The 23,077-nt window shown below is 36.0% G+C and overlaps 3 protein-coding genes across 8 annotated transcripts; 1 reads left to right on the top strand and 2 right to left on the bottom strand.

Moving 5' to 3' along the window:
• Positions 1–2,008: 2,008 nt before the first annotated feature.
• Positions 2,009–8,715, top strand: LOC145562713 (cyclic nucleotide-gated ion channel 1-like). The gene is made up of 8 exons (XM_081623086.1): positions 2,009–2,196; positions 3,128–3,260; positions 4,028–4,580; positions 5,437–5,649; positions 6,363–6,649; positions 6,773–6,884; positions 7,099–7,335; positions 7,783–8,715. The coding sequence occupies exons 2-8, from the start codon at positions 3,232–3,234 to the stop codon at positions 8,482–8,484; spliced, it is 2,133 nt and encodes a 710-aa protein (XP_081479212.1). The 5' UTR covers positions 2,009–2,196; positions 3,128–3,231; the 3' UTR covers positions 8,485–8,715.
• Positions 8,716–9,204: 489 nt separating this feature from the next.
• Positions 9,205–14,292, bottom strand: LOC145562712 (pentatricopeptide repeat-containing protein At2g02980, chloroplastic-like). 3 transcript variants are annotated; one of them, XM_081623083.1, is made up of 6 exons: positions 11,394–14,292; positions 10,564–10,678; positions 10,387–10,481; positions 10,200–10,272; positions 9,899–10,078; positions 9,205–9,504 (listed from the first exon to the last, which is right to left on the bottom strand). In XM_081623083.1, the coding sequence occupies exon 1, from the start codon at positions 14,226–14,228 to the stop codon at positions 11,481–11,483; it is 2,748 nt and encodes a 915-aa protein (XP_081479209.1). In that variant the 5' UTR covers positions 14,229–14,292; the 3' UTR covers positions 9,205–9,504; positions 9,899–10,078; positions 10,200–10,272; positions 10,387–10,481; positions 10,564–10,678; positions 11,394–11,480. The 3 variants fall into 3 exon arrangements, with proteins under 3 accessions (XP_081479209.1, XP_081479210.1, XP_081479208.1); XM_081623084.1 differs by having other exon boundaries at positions 9,205–9,527; positions 10,387–10,678; XM_081623082.1 differs by having other exon boundaries at positions 10,387–10,678.
• A 478-nt stretch (positions 14,293–14,770) lies between these two features.
• On the bottom strand, positions 14,771–20,730 carry LOC145564342 (spermine synthase-like). 4 transcript variants are annotated; one of them, XM_081624659.1, is made up of 11 exons: positions 20,504–20,730; positions 19,712–19,929; positions 19,538–19,576; positions 19,222–19,298; positions 19,006–19,128; positions 17,918–18,022; positions 17,768–17,840; positions 17,562–17,633; positions 17,160–17,355; positions 15,532–15,661; positions 14,771–15,107 (listed from the first exon to the last, which is right to left on the bottom strand). In XM_081624659.1, exons 2-11 carry the CDS (start codon positions 19,893–19,895, stop codon positions 15,009–15,011), a joined length of 1,098 nt encoding a protein of 365 aa, XP_081480785.1. In that variant the 5' UTR covers positions 19,896–19,929; positions 20,504–20,730; the 3' UTR covers positions 14,771–15,008. The 4 variants fall into 4 exon arrangements, with proteins under 4 accessions (XP_081480785.1, XP_081480786.1, XP_081480787.1 ...); XM_081624660.1 differs by having other exon boundaries at positions 19,712–19,914; XM_081624661.1 differs by having other exon boundaries at positions 20,537–20,730.
• Positions 20,731–23,077: the final 2,347 nt, after the last annotated feature.

The raw sequence follows: 23,077 nt of genomic DNA, 5'->3' as shown, positions 1-23,077 counted from the left end.
TAAAGTTTTTATCTAGGCGTCGTTTGAAATCAAAATTTACGAATCGTTCATGAAACCGCAGTCAAGCCCAAAGGTTGAATTGATCATCAGCAGAAGAATTAGGCCAAAAATTAGGATACATTCTGGAAAAATCAAACTTTCATCAAAGAGAAGCAAGTGAAAGGCTTTCATAAAAATTCTTGTAGAATCGAGAATGAAGTTTTCATTTTGTACATAATGAATTCCAATTTTAGGATGACCCTTATAATCCAATCCATATAATGTCTTTTTCGGGGGCGGTGAAGAATTCAAAAGATGGAACTCCAACGCACTAATTGAGCTAGCTAGAAGCAGGAACCCCTATTTTAGTTAGGCTAGCTGTAATGTAAACAAAGCAAACCAGCACAAAATCATCCCCAAAGATCTTGGTTAGAGCAGGCATATGCCAAATGTGAATACCTCCCGAAGCAATGGGCAGAACACCCGGTGTGGAAACCCAAAATTGAGTAAAATAAATACCAAGCTAAACTAATACACAAGTCACTATATTATTTCACCAATTCAGTCAAAGGGGGTAATTGGATTCCTCTAATTCTATTTTCCCTCTTTGAAAAAAACAATTTGAAGTACGAGTATTACTTTTTATCCATGCCATTTCATTATTAGCTGCGAAATTGGGTAATACCCAAATGATCATGAGAAGAATTTAGTGGCATTTTGCTCCTTGTACTAGGGAACTTATCTTTTAAGTTAGTTGATTTTTGGTCATTTGAAATGTTAGGAAACTTTTCTTTTAAGTTAAGTTGATTTATGGTATTAAAATGTTAATTCTTTATAACAACACAAATTTTTATCAAAATTAAAATATTTCACGTTTTACAGATAAAATTTACATATGGTTAACATTGTTTTCTTTTGCACGTTTACTTTGATATATCTTGTGATATAGAAAGAAAAAAGAAAAAACACATAAAATGAATAAATAATACATCAGATAAAATCAAGGCTTCACAAGTCAGTTTAAGGGAATGATAAGGAAAACCTCACTCCCAAAGAGCTCTTAGTAGAATTTGATCTCATGACTACTAGGCCAAGCCTTGTTTGGTGGAATCTTATTGCTTATAATTTATTGAAAAAAATTCGGAGAACAAATTTAAGAATATTGGAACTATATTACATGAAATTTGTTAACACGAAGGGTTGCCCTAGTTGGATATGTCTTAGCCAATAATACAACCCTATTACTTTGATCTTGTGAGTCAGACAATTTGAAGTAGGGAGTAGGGTATGAGGATACTCTTATCCTAACACTCTTACTTATTAAGATCAAACCCTAAATTTTAAAGTGTCAAAAGTAAATTATAACCACGTGAATCAATCTTTGTTTTATGAAAACTCACTTTTATACGAGTATGTAATTACATTACACCAACCAAAGCTTAACCTAACAACAACAGTTTGAATTGTTGACCTGTTATGAGTTCATATTTTTTGTTAGTGTAAACATATATCAAGGGCAATGATGTAGATGAGATTCAATTTCAGTTTTTGGATACCTCCCAAAACTTTAACCAACTAAATTAATTGACATTCACTAGACACTTTTATGACGTGGATAAAACCCTCACTTTCGTTGTGCTTGACCTATAAACTAGATTAGATTGACCTATTAGTCGAAAGTATACTAATGAGTGTTGTATTATCCACAAAACACAATTGATTAAGAATCTAAATTGCAAAATTATTTGGCTAAACTACTCCCCCTTTGATAATTTTGTACTACTCCGTATTATTATTACATGTGGGCCCACAAAACACGAGGACTATGTCAAACCCTTTTGACGGTTTGACCCTTTCCTTCCCATCCTCTCTCTCCTGTCTATTTCACATTTTGTCATCCATTTTCTTACTTTTCATTGGTAGAAAATTCATCATTTTGTTCGTTTAAACCCATAATATTATTTTATAAATCAATATTATTAAAATTAATCCATTTTTATATGTCATATACAGTATAATAAAGTAAAACAAAAAGGGTGGTACTATTGATCTCGAAGGTCTCCACGAAACTTCCGTTTCTCTTTCTCTCCCCATTAAGAAATTGTCACAGAAACTTCAAAATACTCCATTATTTTTCTCTTAAATCAACAATATTTATTCAAAGTTTAATTCTTTATCTTTCATCACACTCTGCCCAAATCCCTACTACCTATTTTGGTAAGTTTAGTTTAATTTTTTAACTATTTTATTTTCAAGTTTGCATTTTTCAGGGATTAATTATACTTTAAGTTGTACTATGTAGTAATTACTTCTTGTTCTTTAATCAAGTAATTTGCTTTAATTGCGGGTTTAATTTCATATTCTGTATAGTATGTTTGGTTGTTGGTTTAATTGATTTGTTTAAATTTTAAATTTTTTTTTGTTTAATTAAATAGTGACAGTGGGAAGGAATATATGTTTGTTTGAAATTATTTATGGGTTTTGCATTTTGTGCTTTAATCTGATTATTTCAAAGTATTTACTCCTTAATACTCGTAATTTATTAATTGTAACTGAATTTTTAATTTGTTATATTAACGGGTCATTGTTACTTTCTTAATTCTCTAATTTCACATGGTATTGCTTGATGTTGGTGCATTTACAGTATGTATCTGGGTTTGTGAATAATCATAGTTTAGTGTTTTTTTTAGGGTGTTGTGTTGTGGGGAAGGGTGTTGGTGTTTGTGGCGCGGCAGGTTGGAGGAGTTCTGTAGTTTGATTTGGAGTTTGGGGCTAAAGTTGTGTTCTCTTGGACCCTCCTTATCAGTGATTAATGAGGCGTGCTCGAGTCGCTTGAACTGGTGTACTGGTTGCTTTGATTTCATGGTTTGTAGCCTGTTTTGACACACTTAACCTTTAACTCTAAGAATCGCGCTTCAATTGGGGTGTGTGTTTTGCATCTAGGCTCTAGGACTCTAGGTTCCATATTGCCTTTAGTGTTAGGAGAAAATTGGCTGGATTTTAGGGATTTGGTTCATAGGTTGATTGTTTGCTGTTATTTGAATTAATTGCTGACTAATTTTGAGTTTTAAGGTTTTAGTGAATTGTATATTAAAACTCTTAGGTGTCATATATAATGATTCTTGACAATTTGCTTGTTGCATTGCAGAAACTGAAAGGAAACAGGAGACTTAAGTTCATGGAGCAATTATTTCCTACTTAGGATCATAATTTTAACAATTATTTCTGGTGATAGTGTTACCAGCTAAAGTGATGAAGTACAACCAGGAGAAGATTGTCAGGTTGGATTTCTGTTAGTATTTTTTTTTTTTATTTGTGTGCGTTGGCTATTCATTGATCAAGGATTGGTTCTTTTCATTTTGTATCTACTTCCCCATAATTTTATTTTTATGATGCGGAAAGAGCTAGGCCTATGTCTTACCTCATTTTGGTGTGTTTTCATTTTTTCCAATTTGCCGGAGGATGCAAGTAGTGTGCAACTTGAATAAGATTTTAGTGTGTTTTCATTGATATCTAGCCTATGTTTCATGTCTTGTACACTACCTGCATTTGTAATTCTTATTCTTTTTCACCATGTCGATGGGTTCTGTCCAAACGACCGCCAGTGTCATCAACAGTCATATGGGAATTGATAATGTGTTTATCGTAAATAGGAGGGAGTATTTTCTGTAAGGGCGACCGGGGGGTATGGGAGGGTAGTTGTACTTTAGCCGTCTAAGTGTTAGTTATTATTGTATTAACAATTTCAAAGCCATAGTTGTGCAACGACTGCAACCATTGTGGTTGTATCTTAGCACTTTCTATATCTTTAACGATGCTTTGTTTAGCTACGCTTCTTGATAGTGCCTTCCATATTTTCCCAGTTATTGTTCAAGGTAATGCTTGTTATTCAATCCCTTGTTAAATTTGTCTGTATACTCGTACTTATTTAGAAACTCTCCCCCCGCCCCCAACCTCAACCCCCCCAAAAAAATCATTTTTATTTGACTGTCACTTTTTAATTAGCTCGTAAATGGGCTGAACTGACTGCCTAGGGTGTCTACTTTAGGTTTCAGGACTGGGTTCCTCAGAAAAGTGCTGATGGGCAGTTTTACGTGCAAGATGACATTCGATTTGGCAATTTTAGAAGGGCGATAGGCTCGATCTCTCATAGGTTCAAAAGAGGATGCAGATCCTTTCCTCAACGTTTTAAATGGATCAGCAAATCTCTCAGTGGCAGTTCTTTACGCGAGTCATGGCCTAAAAAGAAAGTGCTAGACCCACAAGGCGCCTTTCTTCAGAGATGGAATAAGATATTTGTATTATCTTGTTTTATTGCAGTATCAATAGATCCTTTATTCTTCTACATCCCTGTTGTTAATGACGAGAAAAAATGCCTGGATTTGGACCATAAGTTAGAGATAACAGCCAGCGTTTTGCGGTCCTTCACTGATATATTTTACTTGCTTCATATCATCTTTCAATTTCGAACTGGTTTTATTGCTCCCTCTTCTCGGGTATTTGGCAGAGGGGTTTTAGTTGAAGATGCTAAGGCAATTGCAAAAAGATATCTTTCTTCGTACTTCTGGATTGACATTCTTGCTGTACTTCCCTTACCACAGGTATGCATTACTTTTCCTTAAAACTAACCATACACGTATTTTTTATTTAAAAAAATTTGGTATTCTGCTTGGCCATTGCAAAAATTGTGGTTTGTGTTAATCTTCCTTTATACTTCTTCATTAATTTTCCCTTTATTCATTCCTTTATACTTCCTCTATAGTCCTTGATCCTCAAGGAATTACTGTGCTACAGAGATTTATATTCAGTTGTTCTGGCTGTATTGGAAGAAACAAATGATAGGAAATGGGGAGGTTCTATCTCTTTTTGATGGTCGCAACCTTAGAGATAATTCTGAATGAATTGCAGTTTGCTTACAAACAAATAATGTTTTGTTTGACTGTGCTTTCCACATGTAGTGAAAATAGCTTGACTGAAATAATTTTATTCCATTATGAAAGTAATTGTGTCTGATGTTTTTTTTTTTTTTTGGATGAAATTTATGCTTCTGTGTATTTCAGTCTAAACTTGTTCCTCCCATGCAATTATGAGTTACTCATGCAGTAATTGCTAGAGAACATATCGTTCTTAAGTGACTTTTATAGGAAGTTGGTTTTAAGTTATTTTTGTTCCCGCTGTCCTTGTAAAGTATGAGTTTAAAAATCCATTACTATACTTAGTAAATTTTTTATGTCTACCTTTTTATTGTTATCTTTCTTCAAAATTGTTTGTAAGGCTGTATTTAAGGATAGATGGGAAATTAATGTTTAACTATCTAAATTTTGAAAGTGGACGTGTATTGGGAATGCCTAAAATAGATTGATTTGTGGTTTGTTATTTATGGGCCGACAGAGTATTTTTTTTAATACCTTATATTATTTGGTTGGTTAATTGTTGCACTTATACTATTATTTGCAGGCGGCAATCTTAATTATCATACCCAAATTAGGAGGCTTCAGATCAGCAAACACAAAAAACTTGCTAAAGTTTATTGTAGTGTTTCAGTATGTTCCAAGGATTCTTAGAGTTTTCCCACTGTACAAAGAAGTTACTAGAACCTCTGGCATCTTGACTGAAACAGCATGGGCTAGTGCGGCCTTTAATCTCTTGCTTTACATGCTCGCAAGTCATGTGAGTGAGAAACTACACAACAACTTCTACTTGTTTTCATTTTGTTCTGCTTTTCTAAATTGAGAAAGGGTGGTATATGAATTTTGTGAATCTAATGTATAAGTTCGTATTGAACGGTGTTTCATTTTGCATATATAATGAACCTTTTGGGTTGGTACTTGTTGTTTGTTTGAATGAGTTTCTCTATGATATAGATGTTGACACATTTCTTGTGTTAAATACTTTGTTGATTGTTGTTTATCTTCCACTTGGTATCATCACTTGCTGTTATTATCACCATTTTTTTCTCCACTTTGATGATTATGGATTATAGTCTTTTTAGACTACCACTAGACAGAAATGCATGTTTCGGGCTTGTTTGTTAGTATTCTAAAATTTCAATTACTTTTTGAAAGTAAAGCATGTTTGGAAACTAGGAAATGTGGTATTATATTTTCAATTTTAGCATAACTGGTATTTATGGCCCTTTTTATGTTCACTATACTACTTGCTATATAATATGAAATTTCAAAATTAAATTGGCAGCAATACTGAACCTGGCTTTTTAGGTTTTTCTCCCTTCTTTTTGACACCTATGTTTTTCAAATGGGTTCGGACTTGGGATAATCATGTGGTTTTCTTCTTTGATGTTCCTTTTAGTTTATATTGGCTTATTTCCTAAATAATGTTTCATGTTTCATTTCTAATCCTTTATCTTTGTTGATTCTCATTAGGTAGTTGGAGCTTTTTGGTACTTATTTTCTATTGAACGGGAAACTACTTGCTGGAAAAAAGCCTGTAGAACGCTCCAACTATCTCATTGTGACATTGGTTCTTTATATTGTGGCGTGGGTTCTGGAAATAACACTTATTTGAATGAGTACTGCTCTATCAACCCTGATAAACCAGGTCCCTTTGATTTTGGAATGTTTCTTAATGCCCTTACATCTGGTGTAGTGGAGACAAAGGATTTCCCAAAGAAATTCCTATTCTGTTTCTGGTGGGGCCTACAAAATTTGAGGTTAGCTCAAATATTTTTCTTGATATCCTTATATTTTGGACTATGCTTTTTCCGAAGAAAAATATTGTTTTGAGCATTGTTATCCTGGCTATGTTGACATTGTTTGATTTTTCCCATTTGCAGCTCACTTGGTCAAAACCTTCAAACAAGTACCTATATCTGGGAGAATTGCTTTGCCATTTTGATTGCCATTGCTGGTCTGGTGCTGTTTGCATTTCTTATTGGAAATATGCAGGTGGGTTTTGAACATTTCTTTTTCTTTTTTTTGTTCATTGGCAAAGTTGATAGTGGACCTAAAAGCCAACTAACTTGAGAACTTCCTCCATCGATTGTGCTGAAGTGCCTCAACTTTATATGTAAAGCTTTCTAAGTTGTGATGCATTTTTCTTCTTAGTTATGTTGGACATTTGTCTTCAGAAATGTTTTAATATTACTTAATGGTATGACAGACATATTTGCAATCCATAACAACACGACTAGAGGAAATGAGAGTGAAAAAACGAGATGCAGAGCAGTGGATGTCACACCGTCTTCTCCCTCAGGATTTAAGGGATAGAATCAGGCGGTATGAACAATATAAGTGGCAAGAAACAAGAGGTGTGGATGAAGAGAGGTTAATCCAGAACCTTCCAAAGGATTTACGGAGGGACATTAAGCGTCACCTTTGCTTGGATCTGGTTACTAGAGTGAGTTCCCTTGTTGCTCTTTCATATCGAATAATAAATATGAAATATCATAAAAGACATACTTGCGAATCATGAAAATAAACTGAATTGCCAAATACATGCTTAAGTTTTGCTTTTGACCCTTTTTCTTCCGTAGTACCCCCACATCCCCATTATCAACACTCTCTTTCCTCCTCAGCCTCCTCTCCGTCTTTGCCTTATTGCCTCCCCCTCCGGTTCTCCACCATACTGCATTTCCTCTTCTCTAACTCCCTCTACTGCGAAGTAGGGGAAGGGTGCTTTGGTGGGGAGTGGAGGGTGGAGGAGAGGGCAAGGGACTCAGGTAGGCTGTGTTAGAGGGTAGCGGAGTAGGAGAGACAGTTGCAAGAGGGTGGGTGGGAAAAATTTTGGTGGATAATAAAATGTAAATCAAATGTAGAGATCTTATTCTTTGCTATCGCCTTCTAGGTTCCAATGTTTGAGAAAATGGATGATCAGCTGCTGGATGCAATGTGTGACTTTCTCAAGCCAGTGCTTTATACAGAAGATAGCTATGTCATCCGGGAAGGAGACCCGGTGGATGCAATGGTCTTTGTTATGCGTGGCAAACTGCTAACTATAACTACTAATGGTGGACGAACAGGGTTTTTCAATTCTGAATATTTGAAAGCTGGTGATTTCTGTGGTGAGGAACTACTCACCTGGGCCCTAGACCCTAGCCCATCATCCAACTTGCCTCTTTCAACTCGAACAGTCCAGACCCTTACAGAAGTTGAAGCTTTTGCTTTAATGGCTGAAGACTTGAAATTTGTGGCCTCTCAATTCCGAAGACTTCACAGCAAGCAACTTCGTCACACTTTCAGATTTTATTCCCAACAATGGAGGACTTGGGCGGCTTGCTTTATACAGGCAGCCTGGAGGCGGTATCATAGGAAGAAGATGGAGTTGTCACTTAAGGAGGAGGAGGATCGGTTACAAGATGCATTGGCAAGGGAAGCCGGTAGCTCCTCACCGAGTTTGGGTGCTACAATTTATGCCTCAAGGTTTGCTGCAAATGCGCTTCGTGCTTTACGGAAAAATGGGGCACGCAAAGCAAGGTTGCCTGAGAGAATATCACCCATGCTACTTCAGAAGCCAACAGAGCCAGATTTCTCAATCGAAGATCAGTAGGAAAATGGAGCTGGAGGGAAGGGAGTCCATACTAGTTAGTTTGCGTTGTGTAAAATGGTGTATTGATGTTAGGACCAATTCTAACACATTGGTTGAGCTAATCTGTGCATATTGTATATCTGTATTTAATCTACGTCAGTGTTTTTGTTAGCAAGCAGAGAAAGGTATGGCTAATGAATCTGTATATATTGTGCTAATCTGCTTATCATGGAACTAACTACTGTGATTAATGACATACTGACCAGTTGAATTAGTTGTAGTCTTGCTACCATCGAACTTTATAATTGGGGTGGTGACATAAGAGTTGGATTGTGTTTGGAGGAGTTGCAAGTTCGCAATGATTGATCTACCAATGCTCGTTGTCACCAAAAAAAAAAAAAAAAAAAAAAAAAAAAAAAAAAAAAAATCGTTAATGCTGCCTCATGGACATTTTTGCCATTAAACTGTTAGTTCAGTGCTAATAAAAGGGGTGGCAACACCGAGTTGGACTGCAATTGGATAAATAACCAATTGCGATGCTTGATCTATAGTGTCCATTTAGAATGCTGACTCAGTTATATTTTGTCTTTGTTCAGTGCAAGTCATGAAGACTATTAGGATCTTCTAGTACATTAATTATGAGAAGATCAATTACACAAAGATATCTAATAAAATGTCATTAAATCCGTATAAATGTGTACTTATCAAAAGATGGTTACAATAAAATGTCATTAAATCCGTATTAATGTGTACTTATAAAAAGATGGTTATTGTGACTAGCATTGTGGGTAGATTCCCAATGCAGGTTTTCTCAAGAGAGGACACAAAAGGTTCCAACAATGAAATGAAGTTTCCTTGATAAAAAATCTCATACTACGTAAATAATCCAAGAGTGCAACAGTTTTGTCAAAATGATAAAATTTATTCATTCATCATATGACAGCTACAAAATCAAGTATGTCTTTGATGCCGAGCCGTGCCTTCTTTACCTTCTACAAAGGGTTGCTTGGATTCAAATTCAAAAATCATCTTGAGGTCTACCTGGTTTAACAAATTAAATTCCACTGTCAAAGCGACAGAATAAAAATAGTCAAATAGTAGCAGTCAACCTAAACACCAGTAAAACTAACTCTAGATATTGTTTAGGGAAAGAAAATATAAAAAGAACTATTGTACTGTTCTACTGCAAAATCTAAACAAGCCCAAGTTTCATGAAGATAGATAAATCAAGAAATCAACAGTCAATGTTAATTATATATAAATATATACAGTACATGAAGTTTGAGGATGTGAGGAGGCAAAAGTTTCTGAAGCACCATACTTCATTCAGCTTCTTACATCTTTTGAGGTTGTTTAGGAAAACAAGAATGCAGGACAGAAACATGCAATGCAGATTCAAAGACAAACAGAGGCTCCGACCATCGGTGTATATTACCTTGAATTGGTAGGCATGTAGCTAGTCGGTCCATAATGAGTCAAACCCATGAAAGTCTTATGAGTCATGGCATCAGATATCAGATCCTCATTTACATGGGTATGAAGCCAGTGCACACTCTCTGCTCTTGCCATTGCCAACTCTCAAGTAAGGGTCTCTCAGCAAGTTCTTTGGCCTTTCCTGTATGAAAAATGGCATAAATCACAGAACATAAAGCGCTCATCAGCTACAGATTTCCTCTGTATAAATCAGTCATCAACTTAGAAATGCAAGTGTGAATCATTTTACTTGTACAACATACCTACAGGACCTGATAATGTAGATATGTATGGCATCACAATACCCTTTGGGTGCATTCTTCAGGAACTCTACAGCTGCCAACAATTAAAAGTACAGAGGAAAAGTAGCTAATCCTTCAATATTGATAAATCACCAGCATCAATAGTAGCTCACAAGTCAAAGAAAAACAACACAATCAAGAAACATACCACCATCAATGTGAGTGAGGATTGGCACGGGGATATTCAAAACCAACAGCCAACTCAGGAAAAATAGTTTTTATCAGAGACCTGGATATAAGAAACTAAAGAAAGCAATTGCTGTTCAATATTCCAAAGTTCGCAAAATTAAGGCAAGACTCTAAAAAAGCAATATACGTCACTTACATATACAACCATTTATTAGCCTCACAAATAATGTTTATGTGCTTCACAAAGGCATGGTGAGAAAATTCCCAGAGAACTCCTCTGTCACCTCCACCAGTTAGGCTATTACCAGAACCTGCAGTACCAAGACAACAAGAACAATTATCAATATATGCACAGAGAATCCTTAGCATCTGCAAGTAGAGCGCCACACCAGAAACTCTACAACAATTACTAGAATGGTGAATAGTATATACTATGCTCATTTCTGAGAGATACACTAAATTAGTTGAAGCATATAAAAGTGAATAATAAAAGACAACTGATACATGATTCAAGTTGTCCTCAGACAGAAATTCAAAACTAAATTTAAGTAATGCAGGAAAGTCACAGGTTATCATGCAGACAACATAAAACACTAAACAAGATTTATGATGTTTTCTCATTCATCATATAGATACACAGAGCATGTATGACATAAGAATATATTTTATCCCAACTGTCTAATGCAATACTAGTGTTAGGACTTAGGATGATCAATTTCTCAAGAGAATATAAACATTTCATTTAGATCAAGTACCATAACAACTGACTCCTCTCCCAGTACGTTTATGAAAAAGAACAATCTGCTGCAAGCATATAGGAAGAAATGGTCAAATAATGCAAAACGCAAAAGTAGCAGTAGCTATATATTCATCTTCACTATTTCCACTTGGCTTCGCTTAGCTGATGGAAGACAGAAAAACATACTTCAGTTGTGATTAAGAAGCCCATACTAATCACTACAGTTCATTTACAATTTCAGTAGTTCAGATTTGCAAAAGACAAACTTGAAAGTGAGAATGAGTTACCTTCATAACTGATGTTATTCTGACACATCAGCTTCTAGGAACTAGTGAGCATAGATAGTTTGACACTATCAAATTGTTATAAATGTCTCACCAGTAATCACCACAAGTACATGCACCATCTTCAAAATGATGGAATCTCTTTCTATCTCGAACAACAATCTTTCTTTGAGTGACATTGGACATGAACTTCATAAAAGTGTGACAGTCACCACAAATACGAAGGTTCTTCAAAATCAATATAGATGATCTGTCTGGTGTTTTCAGAATCCCAAAGGCCAGTGCAAGTTTCTCACTGTGGTAAAGGAGCTGATAATGTTTTTGCTCCTCCTCCACATCATGAAGAACAAATTCTGTTTTGGGCACATACCCTGTCAGCTTCAAACGTCCATAATATTCCTCTAAGAGTGTGTGAATCTGTTCCATTGAATCATGCCCTTTATCAGCTGTATGGAAAGTATAAAGCTTATTCTTGATGTGAGTCCAGCTGGTTGCTGGTTCTTTAGACATTCCCCGAGCTTTCATCAGCTCTCTTATTTCTTCCACTTTATCCCATCTACTGTGAGAGGCATACAAATTAGACAACAGCACATATGTCCCTGATTTAATTGTATCCATATGGGAGAGCCTTTTGGCAACTCTCTCAGCAAGTTCAATGTTGCAATGGATCCTACATGCACCAAGAAGGGCCTCCAAAATTACAGAATCAGGTTCAACAGGCATACTTTCAACTAATGCCTCAGCTTCAGAAAGTTCACCAGCCCGACCGAGAAGATCAACCACACAAGTATAATGGTACACCAATGGCTTGATCCCATAATCTTTGCACATGGAATCCAAAAAGGCCCTTCCTTCTGCTAATAGCCCTGCACGGCTACATGCACATAATATACCCAGAAAACTAATCTGATCTGGCAAAACCCCTTCAGCTTCCATCCTCCTGAAATATCTTATGGATTCTTTATCCAGACCATTGTGCGCACAGCCTGCCAAAACCGCATTCCATGTGACTAGATCTCTCTCAGCCATGTCCTCAAAAATAGAAAATCCACCCTCACTTCCGAATTTGAAATACATAGTTATCAAAGCATTATTAACAAATAGGCATGAGTCAAACCCAAGCTTGCTGAGGAATCCATGAATCTGCTCCCCAAGCTTCATGGCACCAGCACTTCCACAAGCACTTAAAATACTTGTAACTGTTAACTCATTAGGTCTCAACTGTCTAGCCAACATATCACCAAACAAATGCAGGGCAGCATCAACATCACCAGCTTGCACATAAGCCGACACTATAGCAGTCCAAGACACAACATCGTGTTCAGGCATTTTTTCAAAGATGTCACGAGCTTTTTTAAGCATGTCATTGTGTGATAGCCCAGTTATCAGAGAATTCCAGGCAGTAATGTCCTTCACTCCCATTGCACTAAATACTCGAGAAACGTCTTCTATATTCTTGCACTTGGAATACATAGAGATCAATGCATTTGCAACAAAGGAATTATGCTGACAGCATCTTTTGATTGCCAGGGCATGCATTTGTTTTCCTGTTTCAATTGCTCCAAGGCTAGCACTGGCATATATACAGCTAGTGAAACAAGAATCAGTGGGAAAGTTTCCTAAACTATGGAACCCTGTGAACATATGAAGAGCATCTTCACATCTTTCATTTTGTGCAAGTCCAGAGATCATGGCTGCCCAAGAGGCTGAGTTCCTTGTTGGCATGCGCATAAATACATCTTTTGCCTCATCAATCATTCCATTTTGGGAATACCCTGCGATCATAGCATTCCATGTTATTATGTTTGGATTCTGAATTTCTTTGAATAAGGCTTCAGCATCCATGATTCTTCCATTCTGAGTATATGCAGTCATCATAGCAGTTTGTGAAAAAACGGTTGGTTCAGGAATCCTCTTGTAGAATGCAATCGCATCATCCAATCTTCCACACTGAGAAAATGCAGTGATTATTGTTGTCCATGAGTATTCGTTCCTTTGTGGCATTCTACTGAAGAAGTCAACTGCCATGTCCAACCTCCCACATCTTGAATACGCATTTGAAATTGCAGTGCCAATAACTACATCCTCCTCATACCCGGTTTTTATCACAATGCTACGCAAGCTATCAACTAAATCCAAAGCCTCCAAACCAATTACAGCTGATAAAGCAACAACATACATGGGCTGATCGGGCATCGAACCAGTACGGTGCATCCTCCCAAATACATTCCAAGCTTCCACAAAACTATTAATCTCAACATACCCAGATAACATTACCATCCAAGAAACCGGATTCTTCTCCGGCATTTGCTCGAAAAGCTCCCTTGCTTCCCTCATCATACCACCATGACAATACCCAGTAATCATAGTGTTCCAAGAAGCAATATTTCTCTGAGGCATGTCATCAAACAACTTCTTGGCATAAACCAAATCCCCATTCTGCACATACCCAGTAATCAAAGCATTCCAAGTAATGACATTCTTCTCCGGCATAGAATCAAACACTCTCCTAGCCTCCTCAAGTCGACCAACTTTAGCATACCCAGCTAACATTGCAGTCCAAGTTCTCACATTTCTTCCAGAAAATGCATGAAAAAGCACCTGAGCATCCATAATCCGGTTGTTTCGGGAATACCCAGAAATCATAGTGTCCCAACTAACAGAATCTCTGTGAGACATTTTGTCGAACACTTGGCGTGCATCATCAATTTTACCAAGTTTGCTTAGATCTCGGATTCTTTTGTTGCACCGGTGAAGATAAGATTCCGGCGACGTGTGCCCCAGAAATTGTACAGATTGAGTTGAGAAAGTACGAGGAACAGAGAGACGACGAGTCATTGTCACTACCTTGCTTCAGTTCATTCTTAACCTAATGGCTGATGTATCGTACTGGTAAATTATATTGACGTGGTTAATTGGATTGGATTGGATAATTTCGAGTTTGAATTTATAGACGATTAGTTTTAAATTTAAAGGACGCTTTTACTATTTCAAAATTTTGGCAAAACTTGATAATCATTTTTAAAACATTTAGGTAAGCTAATACAAATGCATAAATGTAATTATAACATTAGTTAAATAAAATTACTTAAAATGAGTTTACAATTACTACTATTCAATTTGTCAAACTACGAGTGATGTTACTGGTAAAACCGTAAAAGAGAAGGGGTGAGGGTGTTTGGCTGGGGGAAGGTTGTTAAATTGAGCCGTAAATTAGAAACCAAGCCGATAAGGTACGTACACACTAACACGCGTGTAGACGGTATAGTAAGTTCATGAAGCTTGAAGTTTATCATTTGGCCAGAAATTGGCCATCTGAGAAGAAATGTGTGGAATAGTTTGACAATTAACTGATGGATATACAAAATGATCAAAATAGATGAAATTAACACTTTAGGGGGGCCTTTTTATTCTCAGTATTACTTTGTCAATTCTTGTTCAATAGATTCCAATTTGATAGAATCAAACCCTATTCTTGATATTAATAGAAATTAGCTACTAACAACGTATCATCCATGTGATCTTAAAAACATCGATATATCACGATACGAAGAACACATATATACTTGAATAATACTTGAATCTTGTTATAGGAATATTTGAGGTGCACTGCATTGTCTATTTAGGAAAAACGAGCCCCTTGGTTGATGAAGAATCACGAAGAGAACTGACCTCCCGCTTCAGAAATGACGGCAGGGAGAAGGCAGCAGTGTGAACCTGCACTTATCAAACATAATTCCAAGTTAGATAATGTACACCATGCTTTTAAGTTATAGAAGCTCTCCAGTGGAAGCAAAATAATAATACAAATAATAGACAAGGTAAGACCAAAAAGTGAAAACCCTCTACTTTACACTTCTTGACACATAAATGTCTGATAGCAAGTTGATCAGTTATTTTGGAGAGTAAAGAACATAACTACTGTGAGGTGAATCAGCAGGGTGGCGATGTGCGTGCTGCTGTATGACTTAAAGCTAACAAATGAAGCACAACAAAGAACACAGCTAACGTAAAAGAAGGGAGATAAAAACATATATTGTGAAGAAATATATGTTCCATTCTCAAGACCAAATAGAGTATTTTTCTCCAAAAATAATAACAATAATATGCTACAAGACAATTATAGATAGCATCTCCTTACCTCAGAATTATAAAATCCAAGTTCTCTTCGATGCTTGACTGCTCCTTCGATCTTCTCAATAGGGTTGATTGGATTCAAAAAATCAACTGGTGGGCCCTCTGTTGAACAAAGTATAAATCCAATAACACCACTGAAAGAAATGAAACAAAATCATTCAGTCAATAAAATGAGTTTCGGATACCCATGTCAAATTTGCAATTGATGAAACAAAATTTTAATGATCCAAAATTTTAATGCAAAAAAGAACAGATGAAACGGGAGATCAATAATCTATGTTAATAAATTATACTTCCTCCGTTCCAATAATATTGCAACAATTAGAGTTTTCAGTTTTGCACTATTCATCACTCTTGTTTGACCATATAATATAATTTATATGTTAATATAGTCATGTGGGATCATGTTAGGTCTCATAAAATACTTTCACAATATCAACTTTTTATAATTTTAATTCATATAATTATACGTATTTAACATATAAAATGTGCTTTGAGATGTGTAATTTCATCCTTGTTGCAATATTATTGGAACAGAGGAATATGTTGATACATTAAGTTAAGAAATGTGATGAGAGAAAATGGACCACGTAGCAAAAAGTCACATAAGCATCTTACGTCTTGCTCTCCTTCAGAACATAGTACAGTTAACATGGAAATGAATTCTATGCATTTAAGGCAACGCCACAATTTGATTCACATTCACCTGTTTACCCAATACAGTAAGTTAAGAAATGTGATGGGGAAGTTTGATTCACATTTTAATAAGGTTAGAATGCATTGAACAAGTTTCATAGCTTCAGAAATCTAACCCATTCCATATTTCATAGCTTCAGAAATCTTTCAGGCTTGTAATACTACTTCCCCTCCATCTCCTTCCTCTTTTCCTCCTCAGTCCTCACTCTTCTTATCACTCTCTTACTTGTCACTCAAGTTTCAGCAAATTTTCAGCAACAAATAGGCCAAATTTACAACCACTTCTTTGGTCAATTAACTTGCTGATTTTATGCCATGGTTTGATAGTAGGAAAACAATTTAGAGGAATAGAATTAGTTCTAGAAAGGAGATTGGGAAAAAAAAAAAAAGTTGAACTAAATAATTGACTATGAAGATGGATTTAACAAATCTGAGGAATAGGATTAGGTCCAGAAAGGAGAAGTTTAAGAAAGAAAGAAAAAATTAAAAATTGATATCCCAAATAAATCATAGCATATGGAGCCTTAGAGACTCACGTTTTTGCTTACATTCAGTTGTACGTGTAGGTATTCAGGAGATTGCTCAAAAAAAGGGTGGAGTACCCAAAATCACAGGGAAGGAAGTAAGGGGCAAACCCACCCCTTCAGTCAGGTGCTCAGGTCCAGATAGGTCATTAACAGAGTTAGGCTAGTGAAGTGAGTAAAGTAAACCCATGAAATTGTAGCAACTACGCATAGCAATTTGTTTTATAAACACTAAGCATAAATTATAAATAATGCTAAAGAAAGAAAACAAGACCTCAAGCACTCTAAGTATTTTAGTCATTAGATATCTTTAGTACTTGTTCTTCTAAGGCTGTTCAGGAAATAAGATTGCACATACATACCAAGCTAGTATGAAGATAAACAGAGACTTCAAGCATTAGGTCATATGTACCTTGGATAGGTTGGCACACTAGTCCATGCATAATGAACAGAACCCTTAAAAATTTCACGGCAGATTGATATCATATCCTCAATAAGATGAGTATGAAGCCACATACTCTCTGCCATGTTACAAAGTACACCACCAGGCCTCAAAGCTCTTGCCAATGTCTCAAAAAAGGGTTTCTCAACTAGTTCTTGTGCAGGACCTGCGTGAAATGCAGTAATCACTTCAGAGCATAAGACAAAAATCAACTGTGATAAATTTTTCTCCACCCAGCATCAATCCCATGACCACTCTAAAATAACAATAACTTATCTTAAATGGAAATTTTAAAGCTACAATATTTATTTAAACTTTTAAAGTAATCCGCACAGAAATGCACAAGCCAATTAATTTACTTATACAACTTACCTACAGGATCTGAAGAATCAACAACTACGGCATCATACTTTCCTTTTGGTGAATTTTTCAAAAATTCCACAGCTGCCAAAAAATAGAGAATTAGAAGGAAAAAAAAAATGTTACATAGTCAGGAAATAGGCTCCAATTTTGATGAATCAACGTACCAATAAAAGCTCACAAAACAAAAATAAAAAGCATGTAGTCAAGAAACATACCATCACCAACGTGAAGAGTGACGCGGGGGTCTTCAAACCCAAGAGCCAACTCAGGAAAAAATTTCTTAGAAACCTGGATATAAAAAAACTGCTGTTCAATCTTTAAGTTCACACAATAATACCTAAGGATAAGTAATTTAAAACACTTACATCTATAACCATCTCATCAATCTCACAAATATCTATATGCTCCACAGAAGTATGGCGAGATATCTCACGGAGAACTCCACCATCACCACCACCTACAACAAGAACCTGCATTACCATATCAAACAGAATACTATCAGACGTTCACACTTCACAGAGCACTAGCTTCTGCAAATAGAGTGCAATAACAAAATTCATACAAACATTTCATCACTGATGGATAACATTAAAGCACAGCTTTAGAGCAGTGGATAGGACTCGTGGGAGATAAGCAAAACCAATTGAAACATACTTCTAACTGAGTCACATCGATAAGACCACTGATACATCATCAAAGTTGTCCACAGAGAATTTCACCAAGAAGTTTGAATGGAACAAATACAAGCAGACATCTAAAAGATAATAAAATATTGAGAAGAGGGCAGCACAGCACAGTGCTTCGCAAAATGTTCCTATCCACAAAAGAGGATGAATGGTAGGATAAAAAGTAGGGATGAGAAGTGAGGAGGGTTTTCACTGCCAATCATACTATCACACTCTCACTCATCCAGTAAATGATTGATGGGTAAAACATACTGGTCTATGCTTTAGTTGAACAAATCCTCTCCTTTATACTCAATATGAACATCAAAACAAGTCAAAAACAACAATGCAAGCTATGCAGACTTGCAGAGATTAGGTCTGCATATCAAATTGAGATAAATATGCCAACATTAAAGTGTATTAACAAACAACAGGGAGTGTGATATAAGATCCATCTCCCAGCACATCTGATAACATATCTATCTATACTCTATACTTAGTATTTAAAAACACAAACCATAATTCAATACATGTATGAAAGTTATTTGATTCATTTTCCTCTTCACTTAATATCTTCTACAATTACATTCAATTTTCACCACTTCTTCCCCTTCATAAAATATTTATTTTCCAAGTAAAACATATTATCAGATAAAAATTTATATTGTACACCTATAAACATCACGTGCATTGCACGAGCCACAAGGCTAGTATAGATAAATAAACACAAAACAGCTGTCTGATCCAGGCATATATGAAAAAATACTCATGAACAAAGAAATACTCACATTTTTGGGGGATTCAATAGAACAAAGTGGAAGATGGACTATCATCTCTTGGTATGCAAATTCATCTTTGTCACTTAACTGAACAATGCCATCAAGAACTAGCACATTCCCATAGTTTGTTGACTGCAAGCATTAACATGTATCAAAATGTTAAACATTTTAAACAGATTTAAAAATAGCACACTCTGGCATGAAAGACAATATTAAGAGCTTAACCTCAAAGACAAGGACTTCTTGGTACAATGATTTTTCCTGGAACAAAATTTTCTCCACTTTAATTGAGTGCGCTACTCCTAAAAAGCATAATACAAGGCAATTAGTTGTAATAGCTATGCATTCACCTTCTTATTATCATTGCTCCGACCTTTTAAGTCATTTCATGTAGTTATTCGTAAAGAGAGTAAAAGCAGTAAAATTAAAAGCTAAGAGCACAAACAGGAAATATTCACCGAAAATCCTAGCCAAAGTTATTAAATCATGGAGAGAAAATAATTAAACAATATCAAGACCATTAATCGTTGATAATGCTTACCAGGCCACATTGGATTGTTGTAATAAAGCTGGCTCCCGCCTTTATATGCCATAAACAAAACCAAAAGGACAAAACAATCAATAATTTGTGCAAATTAGATGCAACCAACAATCACACAACTGATTCAATCCAAAGAAAATAGAAAAAGTATAAGTCAAATATTGGGATAATGACCAGAGGATGACCGAGCTTCTGTGAACCACCCGGAAATGACAGTTGAATAGCATTTGGCATCAGATTCAGGAACAGCGGCTCTCGCCTTGAGGCAACATGAAGGGATTGCCTTTTCACCATTGTCATTCACCTTCCCACCCATAATCTTCTGGCATTCCAAACCTCTTTCTACGCCGCCTTCCATAGAACAATCTCTTCTTTTCCTGTGTCTCCAGTCTCTAAAACATCAGCCAAAAGCACCTCAATTTATAATCACAATAGGTATCTCTCTCTGTATAAGAACCCCATCACTAATCACTCGTTATTCAATTATACTAATAATCACCAAAACTAGGAATTTCCCTAAATAACATATAAATATCTGATTTCGGTGTCATTTAAAAAAAGGAAACATTAATCAATGAACACCTCAAAAGACTAGAATTTGGAACTGAATATTAGAACACCATATATTTTTACCCAAATAAACTATCGTTCTCAAATTTGGTAATACTAAAAAAAGGCATATGCAATAAAATATTGGAGTAATAAGACTATTAACTAAACTGTAATAACACCAATCGACTTGTAATTTTGTCGTAATAATTCCTAAATTGAATTATATATAATAATAATCTTATTTTCCTTGGAGCAGCTAGGGTTTAACAGAAGTAAAGAAAGATAAAAACGAAAACTCAAAATTAAATCAATTCAGAGAAAACCCAAGAAATTAAGAAAAACCCAGATGATAAAAAACGAAACGCAAGCAATTTATTTACAGAAAATTCAAGAAATGGAAGAAAGAGGCAATACCCTGCTATGGATGATGTTGAATTCGTCAATTACCTTCTTTTTGGAATTGAAATGGGTATCAGAAATTGAGCGGGAAAAAGTGAAAATTACAGAAAAAATCAACAGAAGAAAGAAGAAATTTAAGGGTTCTTCTTTTTCCTTCTTCTACTCAAATTTGCAATTGCAATGTGTTAAGTAATTTTTTACTTTTAACTTTATAAATTCTGTTGGTTTGTGGCTTTGGCAAGTTCCAGAATTTAGAAATGGAGGTATTTCCTTTTTTATACTCGTGTAGGTGCATTTATTAAAGCAATTAAAAAAAATAAAAAAATTGATTCTAATAATCCGACCTGGTCTTTTTTTATTAATTCGATCTTTTGATTATTTTACAATAATTCAAGCTTTGGGGATATTTTATTCTATCAGGCCAAGGTAACTTGCTACCTGGTCTTTAGGTAATTTTTTTTTCATTTTCAATTTTTTTAATTCATTTTCAATTATTTTAACTATATAAAAAAAATGAATATCAGCCTTCCCTTCCCCCATTGATACCGACAACCCCCACTAACAGCCACTCCCTCCCCCTTCGCCCTGACCCCCTTTTCCGGGCACTCCCTCCCCCTTCGCCCTGACCTCACTTTTCCGCCCATTCCCTCCCCTCTTCCCCTTCCCCTCTCTTTCAGTCGCCGCACCGGTCAGCTGACAGGATAAACTCATATCACCTAATCAAAAATAATTCCTAAATTCCTCTAACTATGCAGATAAGGGAAGAAGGGTCGATCCACAGGGAAACAAGTTTTCCTATTCCTAATTAATTAATATAATCTAAATTATAGAGTAACTAAATTATAGATATGATGAAGTAAACTAAGGGAGATAAAAAGTAGGGAGAAATCAATGAATAAAAGCCTAGGGTATAGGTTCACCAATAAATAATATTCCAGGGTAAAACATAATAATCAATCATCAATGCATCAATTAATCAGATCATAAAGGGCTTTCGCTACGTATTACAATCACCGAGTTAATTTACCGGTATTAAATCTCATCTCTCGAATCTCGACTTAACCATTTATAAATTAGTCTGCCTATTGAAACTAAGCCTAAACATCAATTCTCAACTTTCGAATCTCGAATCAATATTGTTAAACTCATACAATTAAACCAGGCCTAATCTAATTGCATAGCATTAAACCAATCAATAGGAAATTAATCAAGCATTGACAATCTACAATAATAAATTACCCTTTCACATTATTTATGGATCCCCACAAACCCTAGAAAGAAAACTATTCACACATAATTAAATCTAAACTAATCAAAGCAAATAAACAAGACATGATGAATTAAAGAAATTAAATTACTGAAAATAATAGAGAAGAAATCGTTACCAAAGTTAACGAAAATAAAGGATTGAATTAAACCAAGAGTTGTAGAGAGAGAAACAAGAGAGAAAATAATACTAAGAGTTTAATTAAGGGGAGAGAGAGAAAAGTTAGAAAGAGAAAGATAGGTAAGAAGAAGTGCTAAACTCGCTTAATAAAAACGTACTTATACTAAGCTAGAAAATCCTAAGTTAAAACAAAGTAAAACGACGCCTAATCTCCTTCCAGAAACATGCGCCCGGTCGGGCGCTAGCTCGTCTAGTCGGGCCTGCCTTATTGTCCTCGAAGCTTCTTTCGCACCCGACCGGGCGCGAGTCTGGGCGAAGGACTGCGCTCTTCTTCTTCCGCCCCGCCCGGCCGGGCGCGCCTTCGGGGCGAGCTCCCATCCGGATGGGCGAAGCCTTGGGCTCTTCCTTGGACTTCCGTTTGGGCTATTAACTTGGCCCAAACGCCAATTTCCTCCTTGGGGCTTGAATCACTCGGTCCAATGTCTCGACTTCTCCTATATTGAGCCCTTAATCACCGCTTCGATGACTCCAACCGGCCTTGGGCTACGAAAGATGGTCGTGGTCTTCCAATGCTCGTAATTACTCCAATAAATCCGGGAAAATACTCCAAGTGTGTAATTTCCTATAAAACTCAACCAAGACTACGAAGGCACTAGAAAACACAAATTAGTAATAAAAGTGGCTCTAAAGAGCCAAAAACACTACCAATTATGACCAAGGGACGGGGGTAAATCACTATATAAAATAGATATATCACCAGCTCTCCCCCCAACCACGCCACACCTTACAAAAACCTAAATTCCAAATTAAAACTGAGAATTTTAAATCAAAACCCATCGAGTACAAATTAAAACTCAGAATTTCAAACCCCATAGTAAGATCGATTGAATTTTTGCTGAATTCATAGAGTTCTTTAGGAAGTTTCATTCTTGATCTTGCAAATTCCTAATCAAATTAGGGGTAAATTCTAGGGTTTTGAAGATCGAAGATTTCTTGCAAATGAAGGGAAACTGAATAGAGAAAGAAAGAAAGAAAGAAAGAAAGAAGAAGGATCTCGGGGAGAGAGGGAAAAAAATCGGTGGTGGGATGGGGGTTTGCGATAGTTTTGGTGGTGGGTTGGGGTTTCTAGGTTCGTGGGTCGTGTTTCTGGGTTTGGGTGTCGTGTTTTTGGGTTTCGTCTAAGGTGGTGGCTGGTTGGTTGG

This window comes from Chenopodium album, chromosome 10, assembly GCF_948465745.1.
Source record: "Chenopodium album chromosome 10, dcCheAlbu1.1, whole genome shotgun sequence".
Lineage (NCBI taxonomy): Eukaryota > Viridiplantae > Streptophyta > Magnoliopsida > Caryophyllales > Amaranthaceae > Chenopodium > Chenopodium album.
This window is presented reverse-complemented; position numbering and strand designations above follow the sequence as displayed.